Below are 16,812 nucleotides of genomic sequence, written 5' to 3'. Positions count from 1 at the left end.
AATTTTCTTTTCAGCTATCACAACCTATTTTTGTCTCTCTCTCCAACAAAGAATCCAAGAGGATAAGAATTCTATTAGCCTATTGCAGGAGCTCAGGAAGTTGAAGGCATAAATGAATCCAAATTTCAGAAATCTTTAGATGAGGAAAATGCAAGTTATAAAATTACAGAAATACTCTGCCTCTCTCATGAATAAATAAATAAAATCTTAAAAAAAAGAATTAAGGAAATACCATTATAGTTCTGTTGAGTGCCTGCTATGTGCCAGTCACTGCAATAATTACAGTTATGTATTATTTCTTTTAATATGCACTGTAACCCTGCAACCTGGGTATATCATGTTGCTTTCCGATTCAAGTAACAAAACCCAACTGAAAGTAGATTAAACAAAAAGAATATTTAATATCTCAAAGAAAATGGTCCAGAGATGGGGCAGTTTCAGTTTTGAACAATTTTGTACCTCAAAGATGTTATGGTTTCAGTTTGGTTTCTCTGTCATTTTATTAGCTCTCTCCATGTGGTCACAGATGGCTCCACTCCAAATGTCATGAGATTGCTCAACAATCTCCAGAAGCAGGCAAAAAGAGAGAATGTTCATATACTTCTTCCTATTGATGAATAAAGTCTTCTTCCAGACTCTTTATAGATATCTCATTGGCCAAAATTTTATTATACATTGTTATAGGTTGAATGCTTGCCTCCCCTCTCCACCCCACCCAGATTCTCATGTTGATGCCCTAACTCCCAAGGTGATGGGACTAGTGCCCTTATAAGAAGACACCAGAGGGCTCAAGTACAAGCTGTTCTCCTTGTGTGAGGACATAGAAGGGAGGCTGCTGTCTGCAAGCCAAAAGGGAACCCTCTTGGAGTTCCCAGCCTGCATTACTATAAGATACAAATTTCTGTTGTTTAAGCCACCCAATCTATATATGGCAACCTTAGCTGACTAATACACACATTTATGCCTAAACTAGTAACCATCAAAGTGAATGAGACTGTGATGCTGGCATATACCAATCATTACTCAGCTCCATCAGCTAGGCAGGGTCTACTCGCTATCTGAACAAAATGGGGTTCTGTTCTCTAAAATGAGAGAAATGGCAATTAGCTATACAATTGAATATGTGTGCCACAGATATATTATGTTACAGATAAGGAAAAAATTAAAGCAGTTTATTGAGCAGAATCAGGATTTTAATCTAGGTAAGACTATTTCCAAAGTCATGCACTTTCCACCAGGTGATACTGCTTCTCAAAGATAATCAAAACAGAGTCTCTTTTGTAATAACAAATTTAAGAAAAGCTGTATCTTTGTGCTTACCCTGAAAAAGTGGCAGAGGAGACTGGGAACAATGTTGTAGTGTATGTGCTACATCTATATCCAGATCTTGGCTTCTTAATACCATCCTCCAATATTAGAAATCAGGACTTCTTGGAGAAATGGCTCATTATAAAGCTGGGATGGGAGAAGTATAAGATGACCCTGGAGCATCTCGTTATGCTAGACAGTAAGGAGGAGCTCAAAAAACAAAAATGGGAACATAGGAACAGAATCTAACCTGAAAGATCTTCCAGTGCTCAAAGCTGAAACTATTGGAACAAAATTAATAAAATAGTATTGGTTTATAACCCACAGAATAAAATAAATATGCATGAGTCCATACTGATGTAAATGATTAAATAAATAAAGACATGAGGGATGAAGAGATGAAGCTTTCTTGCCAAAGAATTCCAAGTAATATGCATACATGCTTCTGTCATAGGAAATGAAGTTTAATCTGTCTCCTCCCCCAGTCCCTAACTCAAGGGAGAGCTAGACTTAGTGACTCTCTTGTGGAGAATAGAGTAGGGAAAGGGAAAAGTAGTAACTTTACAGTGGAGAAACCTGCAAAGGATACCTTAATCAATAATGTCATATGAATATCATTTTCCTCTAATATATGAAAAGGCATTTACCTCTGATATAATATGAAAAGTGCCCTTTCCATATCATGAAAAGGGCACTTCAGAGCTCCATGGCGTTCTTTCCAAAAACATATAACCCTGGTGTAATCATGAAATAAACCAACAGATAAAACCAAACTGAAGAACATTTTACAGGATACTTGACCAATATTAAAACTGTCAGGATCATAAACAAGGACAGACTGAAAAACAATCAGACCAGAGAATATCCTAGATAGATGCTGGAACAGAAAAAGGACATTAATGGAAAAAATGATAAAATCTGAATAAAGTCTGAATTTAGCTAACTCTGTATTATATAAATATATCATTATCTTAATTTTGCCAAGTGTACAATAGTTATTTAAGATGTCACTGGGGGAAATAGGTAATGGAACTCTGCACTATCTTTGCAACATTTATATAAATCTAAAGTTATTCCTAAATTTCAAAAAATCTTTTTTTAAATTTTTTTACAGTTGTCAGGGGATTTGGGTTTGTTTGTTTATTTTTTAAGTAAGCACCATACCCAGTGTGGAGCCCAATGTGGGGCTCGAGCTCACAACCCTGAGATAAGACCTGAGCTAAGATCAGGAGTTGGGCACTTAACCTACTGAGCCAGCCAGGTACTCCTAAAAAAATCTATTTTTAAAGAAAATGTGTGCTAGATCATTGAAACTAGGTCTTCTTTTGTAGGTGTTCATTGTACTACTCTACTTTTGAATAAATTTGTAGTTAAAATTTTTTAATGTTAAATTCATGAAATACAAGATTCTCTGCTTTCAAGATATTAGTAATCAAGAATGACAAAGTTTCCACGTTAAGTACTGAAACAGTAATGAATAAGGTGAACTTCATTGTCTTTAACCCTAAATGAACAACTGATATTCCTATCACATTCTACAACCTTGCTATTTAAGAACCGGCCATGTCAGCATCACCCAAGAGCTGTTTAGGAAAGCAGAGTATAAGGCTAAACTGCACAGCTACTGAATTGAAATCTTCATTTTAACAAAATCCAAATGAGCAAAATGCACATTTAAGTTTAAGAAGCACTGTTTGTAACCATATGATTGTCTGCGTTTCTAACAAATAACATCTAGAAAGGACATTCCAGGAAAAAAAATCAATGGAGATACTCCTATGAGGAATTTGCATTTGAACAGGGAGCTATAAATTGCCTCCTTTTATTTATGTACTAATGAAACATGGTGTTTAGTCAGGATGATAACATTTAATAAAATATCATGTAGGGATGCCTGGGTGGCTCAGAGGTTGAGCATCTGCCTTTGGCTCAGGGCATGATCCCACGGTCCTGGGATCGAGTCCCACATCGGGCTCCCTGCATGCACCCTGCTTCTCCCTCTGCCTGTGTCTCTGTGTCTCTCATGAATAAATAAAATAAAATTTTTAAGATTGTATAATTATTATACCTTTTTTCCTAGGCCAAGTAAAATTTTAGGGAAGAATAAAAGTGGTAAATATTCAATCTAGCCAATTCCTCAATATGGCCAGTACAAGGTAAAGAAATAGGCAAGAAATATATTACTTAATTATACTTAATATATTATGAGTATTTATCCTGATGGTGTGACACTGAGGAATGTTGGATCTAGTTAATACTCTTTCCTTTCAAAAATTCCCACTAGAGAGACATTCAGAGAGAAATAATCCATTCATCGTTGCTTTCACTTTTTTTTTTTATACCATGCCATCTTTGAAAATACATGAATCTGGGGAGCACAACTTTGATTGAAGATATCTCTGGCTTTTTTAGCCAATAATAGGATGAAGTGCGAAAGAAATAATGTATCTGTCCATACAATAGATAATTAGCCATGGTCGTTTGTCTGCCCCAGAGAGGCTCAGACTAAAGACTGAACATCACACCCACTATCCTTGAGTTTCTCCTTGCAGGTGTAGAGAGAAGAACATGTACAAGATAGAGGAAAGAGTAAGGTGAAGAATCCACATGTAGAACACACCCTGCAAGAAGTCTTCAAAGAGATATGAATAAGTGAAAGAGACTTAGAAATTTCAGAGAAAGCCTTATTTTCCATGATTTATCAACAAGGGCTTCTTAGAACTTGGGATGTTGATAAAAGGCAAACTGAGAAAATCTAAATTTAAGGTGAATTATAATGAATTAATATACAAATGGAAGGTGGGAAAATGAAGGCAATAAATATAGACAATTTCAGTTTAGAATCATAGTAAAATAAAAAATATGTAACAGATTAAATGTTAGCAGAAACAGGAGAAAGGTTTGCTTGTTTTTAAGGTAAGGATGATCTTAAATGTATTTAGTTAGCCAATGGGAAGGAAATAAACATGTTTAATTAGCCAGTGGTGAGTGAAGATAAAAGGCTAGTGGAAGGAACAAAGTTCTTGAGAAAGTAAACGTAGGACAATAAATAGAAAGATGAAGATAAAGCGTACAGATGATGGTTAACTTTGGAAGGGAATCAGGACACCTCTGTCTTGGAGAAGGCAGGGAAGGAGAGGAGGATCGAAGATACAATCTCAGATAAAAAGTGGGGTAATCTAAGAGTAGTGGGTTCAGAGGTGTGGTCCGTGTGATTGGGATAGTCTCCTAAGTGTGGAATGGTGTGATAGGGCTACTATACAAAGATAAGACAACTCTATAATTTATGGTCTGAATGAGCACACTTTTTTGCAAATGAACAGATTATAACAGGATGCTGTGTCTGTACAGCAGGCGTCATCCAGATTCTCCTGGGCAAAAATAAACAACGTGGTCACCCTAGGAAAGGAGCCACTCCCTTGTGGAGGGAGCAGCTATTAGGGAATGAATAGATATGGTAGGTTCATTCAGCCTCTATGGCCCTGGGTAGCAGTGTTGCCAGTACAGGGTCAGAATCAAAGAGAGTAATAGGCTTACAGACAGGGAAAAAGTGAGGCAGGAATATTAGAAAGTCAAGAGAATGAGGGGTCCTGGAGCCACTGTCTTTAGAATGGCTGGCAATAATCTACTAGCTTTGTCTAATAGGGAGTCGTCTACAATGTTGGAAGTGTTCTCAAGCCACATGCCTCATGTGGATAGTGAGCAAATGAATTATTAATTTAAAAAAATTTAAGTGTAAATAGCCACATGTGGCTACCATGTTAGAAAGAAGAGGTTTAGGGGCGCTTGGGTGGCTGAGTTGGCTAAGCATCTGACTTGGGCTGAAGTCATGATCTCGGAGTCCTGGGTCAGGCCCCACAATAGGGTCCCCACTCAGCAGGCAGAGCATCTGTTTCTGCCTCTCCCTCTGCCCCTCCCTCTGCTCTTGCTCTCTGTCTTTCTCTCAAATAAATAAATAAAATCTTTAAAAAAAAAAAAAAGAAAAGAAGAAGGAAAGAAAGAAAGAAAGAAAGAAAGAAAGAAAGAAAGAAAGAAAGAAGAAAGAAAGAAAGAAAGAAAGAAAGAAAGAAAGAAAGAAAGAAAGAAAGAAAAGAAAGAAAGAAGAAGAAAACTGGTCTAGATTAAGCCAAGGGAAAGTGAAACGAAGCAATTAATGCACTGTAAAGAAAGGGCAGCAAAAGTCAAAGACCAGGATAAGATTATATTGTGCAGTTTGTTTGTTTGTTTGATTATTTATTTATTTATTTTAGAGAGCACACAAGGTGGAGGAGGGGCAGAGAGAGAGGGAGAAAGAGAATCTTAAGCAGACTCCACGCTCAGCCGGGGTGGGGCTGGATCTTACAATTGTGGAATCATGACCTGAGCCAAAATCAAGAGTCAGCCACTTAACCCACTGAGCCACCCAGGCGCCCCTATTATGCAGATTTTAGAGTAAACATAACTGTATTTAGTTCTGTGTGATGATGAAGCCCAAAGTGTGACAGTCCTTGATAAGAACCAAAGAAAAGAGTTGGTGGGACTTATGTGTAATGTCTAAATATCAGTAGTTGTGTGGGTGGCCCTGGGAATGATGGGAGTTAGCAGAGTCAGGGATGAAGGGTGCATTTCACATCAAAGCCTTGAGGAAAGTTATGTGGGTCCCTGAGAACATGAGATGGAGAGTTTTTGTTTTTCAGATATTAGCTGTGTTCTGAGTTACCTGGAGGAGACAGTGTGAATCCAGGAGAATGTAGATTCCTGTCTCTGGCCCTGGTCATGACAGGGGGATAAAGGGGAAAATTTAAATTTGCTTATTTTTGAGAAAAGAGGATAATAGTAATGGTGGTGTTTTTGTTTTTGTTTTTTTTAAGATTTTTTAAATTTATTCATGAGAGACACAGAGAGAGAGAGAGAGAGAGAGAGAGAGAGACTCAGGCAGAGGGAGAAGCAGGCTCCACGCAGGGAGCCTGACATGGGACTCGATCCCAGGTCTCCAGGATCACGCCCTGGGCTGAAGGCAGCGCTAAACCACTGAGCCACCGGGCTGCCCTTTTTTTTTTTTTTTAAAGATTTTATTTATTTATTCAAGTAATGGTGGTGGTTAACTTTTTCTTAATGTCTATACTATTTTAGGTGGCAAGTTATTAACAAGTATTTAAACTGAATTGAGTGATAAATTATATTAAACAACAAATAAATAATTTTATTTTCCAGATCTGCTTTTACTTTGGAAATGGACTCCATTTGGAGGTAAGGAATCAAGGGGATTATTTCTGTCTTTTGGACTCAGAGGCTTAATTTCATGGACAGCATTTTGACTATGCCTTCCCAGATTAAAAATGCACATTCCCTTAGACCTAGCCATTCCCACTCAGCCAAGTGCATAGAACATAAATCCAGAGATGTTCAATGCAGCATTTTGTGACAATCTAAATGTTCATTGATAGAGTGATAAAACAATTTATGGTACATGAAAATGTCCCTGATGAGGTAGTGAGTGAAAAATCAAGGGGCAGAATAAGATGTATAGGATAATTCTATTTTTATAGGAAAAAGAGCTTTAAACATGTGTATGAACATAAGACAAGATTATTAAGCAGTTAACAGTGAAGACTCTGAAGTACAAGACAAAAAGTAGAATAAAGTTTTATATTTTACGTTATAAACTATAATGTTATTTTGCTGTTTTGTTGTGTAATTTAATTTTTTAAGTTCTAGAAATATTTTTCAATTAGAAAAAAAAAATCAGTGACCTAGTGATAACCAGTATTATGAAAAAAATACATGCTATATAGAGCAACAAAATAAGTAAGATGATAAACCTAGCACAATAATCATTTCTGATCTTGGTATACTAGGTCAACTGTATTGAAGTTTTCCTTGCATAAAATGTTTATTAAAGCCCAACTGAAAATATATAGAATAAATCTTTCTACTTGAGGTTCTAAAAACAAAAGATGGACAATTTAATCCTTTACCTCATCCTTTAAACAATAAATCCGGGATCCCTGGGTGGCTCAGCGGTTTGGCGCCTGCCTTTGGCCCGGGGCGCAATCCTGGGGTCCTGGGATCGAGTCCCACGTCGGGCTCCTGGCGTGGAGCCTGCTTCTCCCTCCTCCTGTGTCTCTGCTTCTCTCTCTGTGTGTCTATCATGGATAAATAAATAGATAAAAATCTTAAAAAAAAAACAATAAATCCATTAACTGACAGTTTCACTAGGTTTTAGTTAAATTGATACCACAAGTTAGTTACTAAGATTTAGTTTTAAAACATTTAATAATTCATTTTTAACCTACATATCACTACAGAAAAATGAAACTTCATTTTCAGTAAGAAAATAATTTTTTACATGCTGTATTATTTTTTAATTTGCCAATTTGTATGGTCACTCTATTACCCTAGCCTGCTAAAGGAACAATCAAATCCACTGATCACAAGTCTTGAAAAGATCTGGTTGGCTTTATTCAATGATTAATGAATAGGGAAGCATCCAGTCTAGCAAATAAAATCTTTTTTTTTTTTCAAATAGAATCTTTAACAATTGATCAAAGCAAGAGGGTTTAATAGACCAAAGCAAGAATAGGAAATTACCCTGAGTATTTGCTGATTGGTTAAAGCAGAGTCACTTTGGAACCGGGGCAGATAAGATAAGGTCCTGAGCAGGCAATGCCTGACTGCTTGACCTAGGCCTTCCTTTTCTGGGAGAGCCAAGAACAGAAATTTAGTTATGTTCCAATTTATTGATGCAGGGCTTAGCATAGTAGACTCCATCCTGAGTCTTCATCTGGAAACTTTAATAAGCCTTTGTAACTCTTCACTCTTGGAAGTCTTTTCTTACTGATAAACAAAACTATACTGTTCTGCTGGTTTAGAGACAATTTCTTGAATGCCTATGGAGTTTGTTAGAGTGTATGTATTTCCTCTTTGAAAATGACATCTGTTTAAAAATATGAAATCTGGGATGCCTGAGTGGCTCCCCGGTTGAGTGTCTGCCTTGGCTCAGGGTGTGATCCCAGTCCAGGGGTCAAGTCCCATACCAGGCTCCCCATGAGAGCCTGCCTCCCTCTGTCTATCTCTCTGCCTCTCTCTGTGTGTCTCTCATGAATGAATACATAAATAAAATCTTTTAAAAAAAATGAACTTTATACCTTAAGATTTGCATAACTATTTTTAAAGTTTTAATAAATTACAGATTACCATACTAATGTTTTAGGATACTTAATAATTTTTTGACAATATTTTATTGTTGTAGGTCTTAAACGCAAGAAATGGAAATACTCTGCTTCCTAAACACAGACACTTAGTGCGGCAAAAGCGTGCCTGGATCACCGCCCCTGTGGCTCTTCGGGAAGGAGAGGATCTGTCCAAAAGGAATCCAATTGCCAAGGTACCTTCTACAGAGAAATAGGAAATACATGTATATTATTGAGATATAGTAGGAGAAGACTTTTATGTTCATTTTTAAATTTAGGGAAAATAATATAACGTACTTAGTGAGTCTTTCCCAGTATTCTGTGTGTATTATATAATTTGGGGCTTTAATTCAACTAAGAGTTAGGGATCTAGCATCAGTTGAGTCTTTGTTTAAGAGAGGGTTTTAACACTCAAAAGAGGTATCATACGTAGGGGACCAAAGACTATTTTTCTTGATACCTCCCCTAGGTTCACTGACTGGTGCCCTATAAATTGGACTGACAAAAGATCCACAGGAGAACACCAAACAAGTTTATTAATGTGTGTATTGCCCCTATAACATATGGGAATACACAGAGATGAATAACTCAAAGATTTGAGTAGAATTGGGGCTTATAAAGCATCTTAGCAAAGCAATAATAAACTTTTAGAGAAGTGCCAAGATGGAGGAAAAGGTCCTTGAATCTCGAGAGATGGTAGGTTGTGGGAAGGCAAATATATGGGAAACCAGTGGTAGAAAAAGGCTAGTTAATACAGTTTGTTTTGTGGATGCCTGGTGCAATCTCTAAGGGTCTAAAGTTATCTCTGATGATTAAATTCTATCCTGCCTTATAGAGAAGGAAGTCTTTATTAAATTAAATTAAATTCTATCCTGCCTGATAGAGAAGGAAGTCAAATTTATGTCCTGCTTTTAGACACATAGGGGAAGCACAGAGAACTTTTCTTAAATCTGCTTTTCAATTGCCTTCAGCTCAAAATAATCCTACCCCAACGTCACATATTTGAGGATGGCATATCCTACCACCCTATATATAAAAAGTAATTTTCAAAGTGAAAAGAACTGGTATCTAATAGGGAAGATGACCATATATCCTTGGTTTATACCCATTGTCCTGGCCTAATAATTAATAACTCCCTTTCACCCTCAAAGTGTCATATTTTTTGATAAATTCAATGGTAATCCTACTAGTATATACCTCAGACTTAGCATGTGCCAACCTGAGCCCTTGATTGTTCCCCTAAAGCTGTCCTCCATCAGTTCTACCCATTTCAGTCAATGGCACTATAATTCTATCCAGTTTTTCAAAAATGTAGCAGACACTATCAGTTCTACCTCCGGAATATATTCCAGATCTGCTCACTTCTCTCCCGTATCATCCAGGTCAACGTGATCTCTGGCCTGCCTTGTCTGCCTGCTTCGCTCTTGCCATCCCTCACCCTGCCACAGTCCATTCTCCAGAGAGCAGCCAGAGTGATCTTTTAAAAAGACAAATCAAAGCATATTCATCCCTTTAGTGAAATTATTTCAATGGTGTCCTGCTACAGTGGAAGGAATATTCTTTACTCTGACCTATAAGAGCTCTTATACAAGACCTCCTCCCTAACATCAGCTCCTATCACCCCCCATCTCCCATTTCGTACATCCCTAAGTCAACACAAACTCTTTCCAGCTCCTCACCCTTTGCCCTTGCTGCTCCCTGTGCCTAGAATCCCCTCTCCATAGATACTTGCAATATCTCATGGCATCAAGCCTCTGTCCAAGTGTCATCCCCCAAAAGAATTCCCTTTTCTGCCTCACCCCATCCCTTTACTCCTGTTTCAGCATGGTTATAGTGCATTCCACTGTGTGACATGCCATACATTGCTTACTTGTATGGCTCCCTTAGTAGAGTGTCAGCTCCCTGAGGGCTTCTATGAGGTCTGTTGAAGAAAATTAAGGAACCAATAGGGGGCCACAAAAACACATTTACTAATGAAGAATTACAGACACAAAATGAAATTGTTTATAGAAAAAGATGACAACTACAAAAGACAGTAGAAATGGGTTAGATGCATGAATTTCCTGAGGCATTCCAACCAAGGAAGGTGCTTGACTTTTTTAATCCTTCTGTAGAAGTATGCCTTAGTCTTACTTTCCAAATGATCAAATGGATTTATAAAGGTGGTTTTGACTCTCCAATTTTTACCTCATATGCTAACTATAAACTTTAAAAAAATTTTTTTAGAGAGAGGTTTGGTGGGGAGGGACAGAGATCAAGGAAGATGAAGAAAAGAATCTCAAGCAGACTCCACGCCCATCACAGAGCCTGACATTGGGCTTTATCTCATGACTCTGAGATCATGTCTTGAGCCGGAATCAAGAGTCTGATGCTTAACTGACTAAGCCAGCCAGGTGCCCCTCCTCAGGTTGCTAAATTTAAAATCTGTCCTCCTAAAATATACCCCTAATGATATCTTTGTTTCATAGCAACCCTAAGAGGTAGGCAGTAGTAGTTCTCTACTTTACAGATAGGAACACTGAGGCACAGAGTGGTTAAGTACCTCTTAGTAAAGCCAGTAAGTGGCTGAGATAAGATTTGAATCCAGGTTGGCTAACATCAGCACATCTTCTCTTGAGTGTCCTCCCTACCCTCCCATTAAAAATATGTGTTACAGAGAGTTTAATGTGGGGCATTCTTCTGTTATTTTTATGTTAGATACATTCTGATGTGGCAGAAGAAAGAGGACTAAAGATTACATACAAATACACTGGAAAAGGGATCACAGAGCCACCTTTTGGTGTGTTTGTCTTTAATAAAGACACAGGAGAATTGAATGTTACCAAGATTCTTGATCGAGAAGAAACACCAAGTTTTCTGGTAAGAACAGTTTTACGTTAATTAGTTTGCAGTTCTTCTTTGGTAATAGTTATGATTGTTTTGCTTTTATATTGTGATAATTTAATTACCTTAGCTTACATTTAATCTATTATTTATGTCATGATTTCAGCTAATTGGTTATGCTTTGGATGAAAAAGGAAACAACCTCGAGAAACCATTAGAACTCCGCATTAAGGTTCTTGATATCAATGACAATGAGCCAGTGTTCACACAGGATGTCTTTGCTGGGTCTATTGAAGAACTGAGTGCAGCAGGTCAGAGTTGTTTAATTTTATGAATGAGTACCCCTAGTCATGTAAACCCCATTGTGTAACTGAACGCTAAATCCTGTATCTTGATGGACGTTAAGTACTACCTGCAGGACAAATGGTAATAAACTTATCACTCTAGGTTTGGAACTGCTTTTTCTGTGATAAGTTCAAAAGACTTTACCTGATATCTTTTTTTATCTACAGAACAAATATGGCAGATCAATGTGATGGGTTAGGTCTCCATAGCAACTATCCTGCCTTGTTGCTAGAAAGCAACCATAGACAACATATAAACAAATGATTGTGTAGCTGTGTGCCCATAAAATATTATCAGAAATAGGTGGCTGGCTGGCTTTGGCCTACTGGCAGTACTTTGCTGACCTTTGATTTACGTTATTTCTGTAGTCAGGCTTATTGATGACATGGTCCAATGCAGTGGTCTATGTGAAGACTTACAGGAAAGATTTTTCTTTGATAATAATATACCTTTATATTATAGAGCTATTGCTTTATATTATACAGCTATTGCTTCTCCTGAATTGTTTGTATTTTAATAAGCATGTATTTGTTCCTTCTTCTTTCTTTGTGTTGATTATTAGACCTATTCTAAATGAAATTTGTAGCCTTCCTGTAGGAAGCGTTCAGGACTTCACCCTAAGACTTATCTGTACTAATGTCAGCCTTGCCCTCTTCTTATCTTTCCCATTTCTGCACTCCATTCACACTTACATTCTAATCCAATTAAAGTTTTTGGTCTTGATAAACTCTGATTTTGATAAGCCTTTGAAATAAATCCTTTTGGGAACAGGCTGAAATTATAGAGAGAATAATAACTTACATAACCGTGCTTAAAGTTGAGTTTCATCTTGGACATATTTGTTTCTAATGCCAGATACCCTTGTGATGAAAATCAGTGCCACAGATGCAGATGAGCCCAATACCCTGAATTCTAAAATTTCCTACAGAATTGTGTCTCAGGAGCCTACTTATCCACCAGTGTTCTACCTAAATAAAGACACAGGCGAGATTTATACAACCAGTTTCACATTGGACAGAGAGGTAAATTAGTGTTTTATGTTGTTTATTTTTTAAACTCTATCTTTTTAGCTTTTCCTTTCTCTTTATTTCTTTTCTAATTTTCTTGCTTTCTTTTATATTCCTCATGTATAGGATAACTCCTAAAAATGCCCTCTTCTAATGATGTGCAGTCCAATATGGCAGCCATTAGCCATATGTAGCCATTGAACACTTGAAATGTGATTCATCCAAATTGAGACATGCTATAAATCTAAAAAAGTCACCCAGATTGAAGAGATTTAGCATGAATAAAAAATGTAACATACCACCTTAGTAATATTCTGTTGATTGCATGTTGACACAGTAATATTTTAGATACCATGGGTTAAATAAAATTCATTTAAAATTAGTAGCATCACCTCTCTTTTTTTTTTAACTTCAGAAGTTGACTGTTAGAAAAATTAAAATTACATAAGGACAGCACTGTTCTAGGGCCTCTCCAATCAGGATTCTGTTTCCTAGAGTGTCCTAAAGCAATGTCCTGTGATTTGTGCTCCTGTAATGAAACTTCAGGAGTCTCCTCGACTGCTAATACAGATATATAGGGAAGAACAAAGACTGAGGTAGGAGTCCTACTTAGGATAATAGAAATGTTCATAAAAGATTGTTGTAAATCCCAAACTGGAGGAAAATCTCAGTAGGTTTCCTGGGCAGGCTATTCTCAAAAGGCTATTCACTTTTTAATTTCTAACTCAAAGGGAAAATTTTGGATGAAAACAGGAAATAGAAGACTTTTTAAATGCTACATATGTGAAGGTCTTAACAGTAGAATGCCAGTAGAATGTTGATGATCTTAACACTGTATTGTCATCAAACATAAGTCATGGTCTAGGTACAGTGACTATATTTTGTATTACTTAGGAAAATGATTTCATTTTCCCCAGAAAGGGAGAAGATTGTGCCCAACATTGCTAACAAGATCTCTGTAAAATTAAAGAATATTATTATTCCTAATATTCTACTCCACCTTTTCACATAAAATTAGAATGGAAAAGTATTATTTTTAATTATCCTGATTTTTTATAAGCTGCTATCTAATGAAGTATGGCAAGTTTAGCCAATAATAAACAATGTCTGGCACTTATTGGCATTTACCATGTGCCAAGTGCTACTGGAAGCCTTTTACATAGATTAATCCATTTAATCCAACTAAAAACTATATGAGGCAGATCTAGTTATTATCCCCATTTTACACAGAAGTAAAACAAGGGTCAAAAGGATTAAGTGTATATCTAACACAGCTAATAAGTTACAAAGACAGAATTGGAAGCCAAGCAACTGGCTCCAGAGCCTCAGTTACCTATTACTGAGCAGTTCTGTCCCACATAGGACCCCCATGCATTGGCACTGGCTGACCCCCATTTTTTCTTAAACTCCAACTATATCGAATGGAGCCATAATAAGGGGACCACGTGGAAGATAAGGACTCACTTTGGAGTAGCATGTAAGACCTCATTCTCTAGGACAGGTTCTTTAAGAATTGTCTCTCTCAGAATGTCTAGACAAAATCAACCACATTTTGTCTTCACTGGCCAAGTTTTCTTGGGGACTAGGTTTTTCTTGCTTAATTTCTAGCTGAAAATGAAGAAAGAACCAATTCCTATAGTCTCCTCCTTCCCCATCACTTCCATATAGAGCAAACTACATTTTGAAGGGCACTTCTTTGTGCACAGACTATTTTAATGAGAGACTCATTTCCTGATAATGTTACCAATGACATATTTAAGAATTTGACTACCAACAACTTCTCTAGGCCTTCCTGGCCTTCTAGAAATGCTCAGACAGCAAATAAACAGCATCTTCACATGAATAACAGATCATAAAACTTACTTATGAATAAGATACCCTGTGGTTCATTCTCTTGATGATCGAGAGAACTAAAAAGAAGATTTGGGAGTGGCTCATTTTCACCCCGGACGGATATTTTTCATTGCCTTGCAGGAACACAGCAGCTATACTTTGACAGTGGAAGCAAGGGACGGCAATGGACAAATAACAGATAAACCAGTAAAACAAGCTCAAGTTCAGATTCGTATTTTGGATGTCAATGACAATATACCTGTAGTCAAAAATGAAATGGTAACTATTATTTTTATAACAAACATATCTATTTACTCACATTTTAGTACTAACTAAAAATAATATCACTTGTTTGTGCTACATTAAAATAGAAATCTGGTTTTCATGTTTTACAGAATGAAGGGGTGGTTGAAGAAAACCAAGCCAATGTAGAAGTTATGCGCATAAAGGTGTTCGATGCAGATGAAATTGGCTCTGATAATTGGTTAGCAAATTTTACATTCGTATCAGGAAATGAAATGGGTTATTTCCACATAGAAACTGATACTCAAACTAATGAAGGAATCGTCACCCTTATTAAAGTAAGTACTTAATGTTCAAAATTGGCATGGGAAAAGTTGGTGAAGAAGAAGTGATTGTATTTGGAGCGTCAAATGCTTAAAAGTGCTTTACATACTCAACCTACACAACTATTTGAGATTGCAGACTTCCCTATTTGCCCAAGTTCTGTAGTTAGTAAATGGTCACACTACAGTCCAACTTCAGATCAGGGGACTCGAATCCTGATCTGATAACATGATACCAGCAACATTATTGTTCAGCATACTTTCTGTCTTTCTTGCATCCTGTGCCTGACAAACATCCTTACATCATGACCTCTTGCATCTACTAAGTATCCCCAATTTACTATCTCTTATTTGATCAACTTAACATAAAGCCAGACCTCACTAATAGCATCTAAAAACAAAAGCTGTAATAACTCGACAAAGCTTGAATCCAGTTGTCCTCATACTTAAATAAGAGTCGCTTTGTAAAGTTACATGTCCCAAATGCAGATTCCTGGGCCCTGTCCTCAAATCCAATGGGGTAGAGCTCAGGAACTTGCCTTTATAACAGAAATCCACTTGTGACTGTAATATAAGTAGTATGAGGATCACATTTAAAACATAGTGTTCTGGGATCCCTGGGTGGCGCAGTGGTTTAGCGCCTGCCTTTGGCCCAGGACACAATCCTGGAGACCCGGGATTGAGTCCCACGTCGGGCTCCCGGTGCATGGAGCCTGCTTCTCCCTCTGCCTGTGTCTCTGCCTCTCTCTCTCTCTCTCTCTGTGTGACTATCATAAATAAAAAAATAATAATAAAAATTAAAAAAAAATAAAAATAAATAAAACAGTGTTCTAACTTCTTGTGCTTAATTGAACCAATGGAAGGAAAATAATCTTATTAAGTATCTGGGTCTTATACATTTGAAATGTATTACCCTCACAGAATTTTTTAAACAAAAATATAGGATGAATTTTTATCTAACATTATAAGAAGGAAAAATATCAATGTGTTTTTAAATGGTGTATGATAGGGCAGCCTGGTGGCTCAGCGATTTAGCGCTGCCTTCAGCCTAGGGCCTGATCCTGGAGACCCAGGATCTAGTCCTATGTCGGGCTCCCTGCATGGAGCCTGCTTCTCCCTCTGCCTGTGTCTCTGCCTCTCTCTTTCTGTCTCTCTCTGTGTCTCTCATGAATAAATAAATAAAATCATAAATAAATAAATAAATAAATAAATAGATAGATAGATAGATAGATAGATAAATGGCTTATGATAGAATTGCCTTATCAGATTTTGAAATAAAATGCAAAGCTACAGCTTTCTTTTTTTTTAAAGCTACAGCTTTCAAAATACTATCCCATTAAGTCATATACAGTCAAAAATTGATTCCAGAAGTTTCTAAACTTTTACAAAAACTTAAATATGACAAAGTAGGTAAAGTCTAAACATAGGAAGAGGAATAATGATAATATAAATATATAACAGAATAGAGAAATATTAACCTGAACTTTCATGATAATAATTATGTGCACCATGCATTAATAGACTATTATATGCGCTTAGACTACCACTTTGTAAAGCAGAGGAATATAGAATAAGATCACCTCAAGTTTAAAGGGAAGACACAATTTATTATTATGCAAGAAGTGGATAATGGCATCAGAGACAAATAGATTTGCCTGCTTATATAGAAGTAAGGGATCCTCTTACTCATAGAAGTTACAACCTTGATAGATGCTTACAACAAAAAGCCAGTAACACACCAGGAGAAAGTTACTTAGT

The 16,812-nt window shown here is 36.9% G+C and overlaps 1 protein-coding gene across 1 annotated transcript in view; it reads left to right on the top strand.

Moving 5' to 3' along the window:
- The window catches only part of DSG2 (desmoglein 2), a 48,253-nt gene that overhangs the window by 16,183 nt on the left and 15,258 nt on the right, over positions 1 to 16,812 (top strand). The window contains exons 2-8 of the mRNA XM_038543606.1: positions 6,502 to 6,537; positions 8,540 to 8,674; positions 11,178 to 11,339; positions 11,470 to 11,614; positions 12,504 to 12,670; positions 14,630 to 14,767; positions 14,884 to 15,069. Of these exons, the coding sequence (XP_038399534.1) occupies positions 6,502 to 6,537; positions 8,540 to 8,674; positions 11,178 to 11,339; positions 11,470 to 11,614; positions 12,504 to 12,670; positions 14,630 to 14,767; positions 14,884 to 15,069 (969 nt within the window). The remainder of the gene's footprint in view (positions 1 to 6,501; positions 6,538 to 8,539; positions 8,675 to 11,177; positions 11,340 to 11,469; positions 11,615 to 12,503; positions 12,671 to 14,629; positions 14,768 to 14,883; positions 15,070 to 16,812) is intronic.

This window comes from Canis lupus, chromosome 7, assembly GCF_011100685.1.
Source record: "Canis lupus familiaris isolate Mischka breed German Shepherd chromosome 7, alternate assembly UU_Cfam_GSD_1.0, whole genome shotgun sequence".
Lineage (NCBI taxonomy): Eukaryota > Metazoa > Chordata > Mammalia > Carnivora > Canidae > Canis > Canis lupus.
Note: the sequence above shows the minus strand (reverse complement) of the source record. Positions and strands in the feature narration are given on the sequence as shown.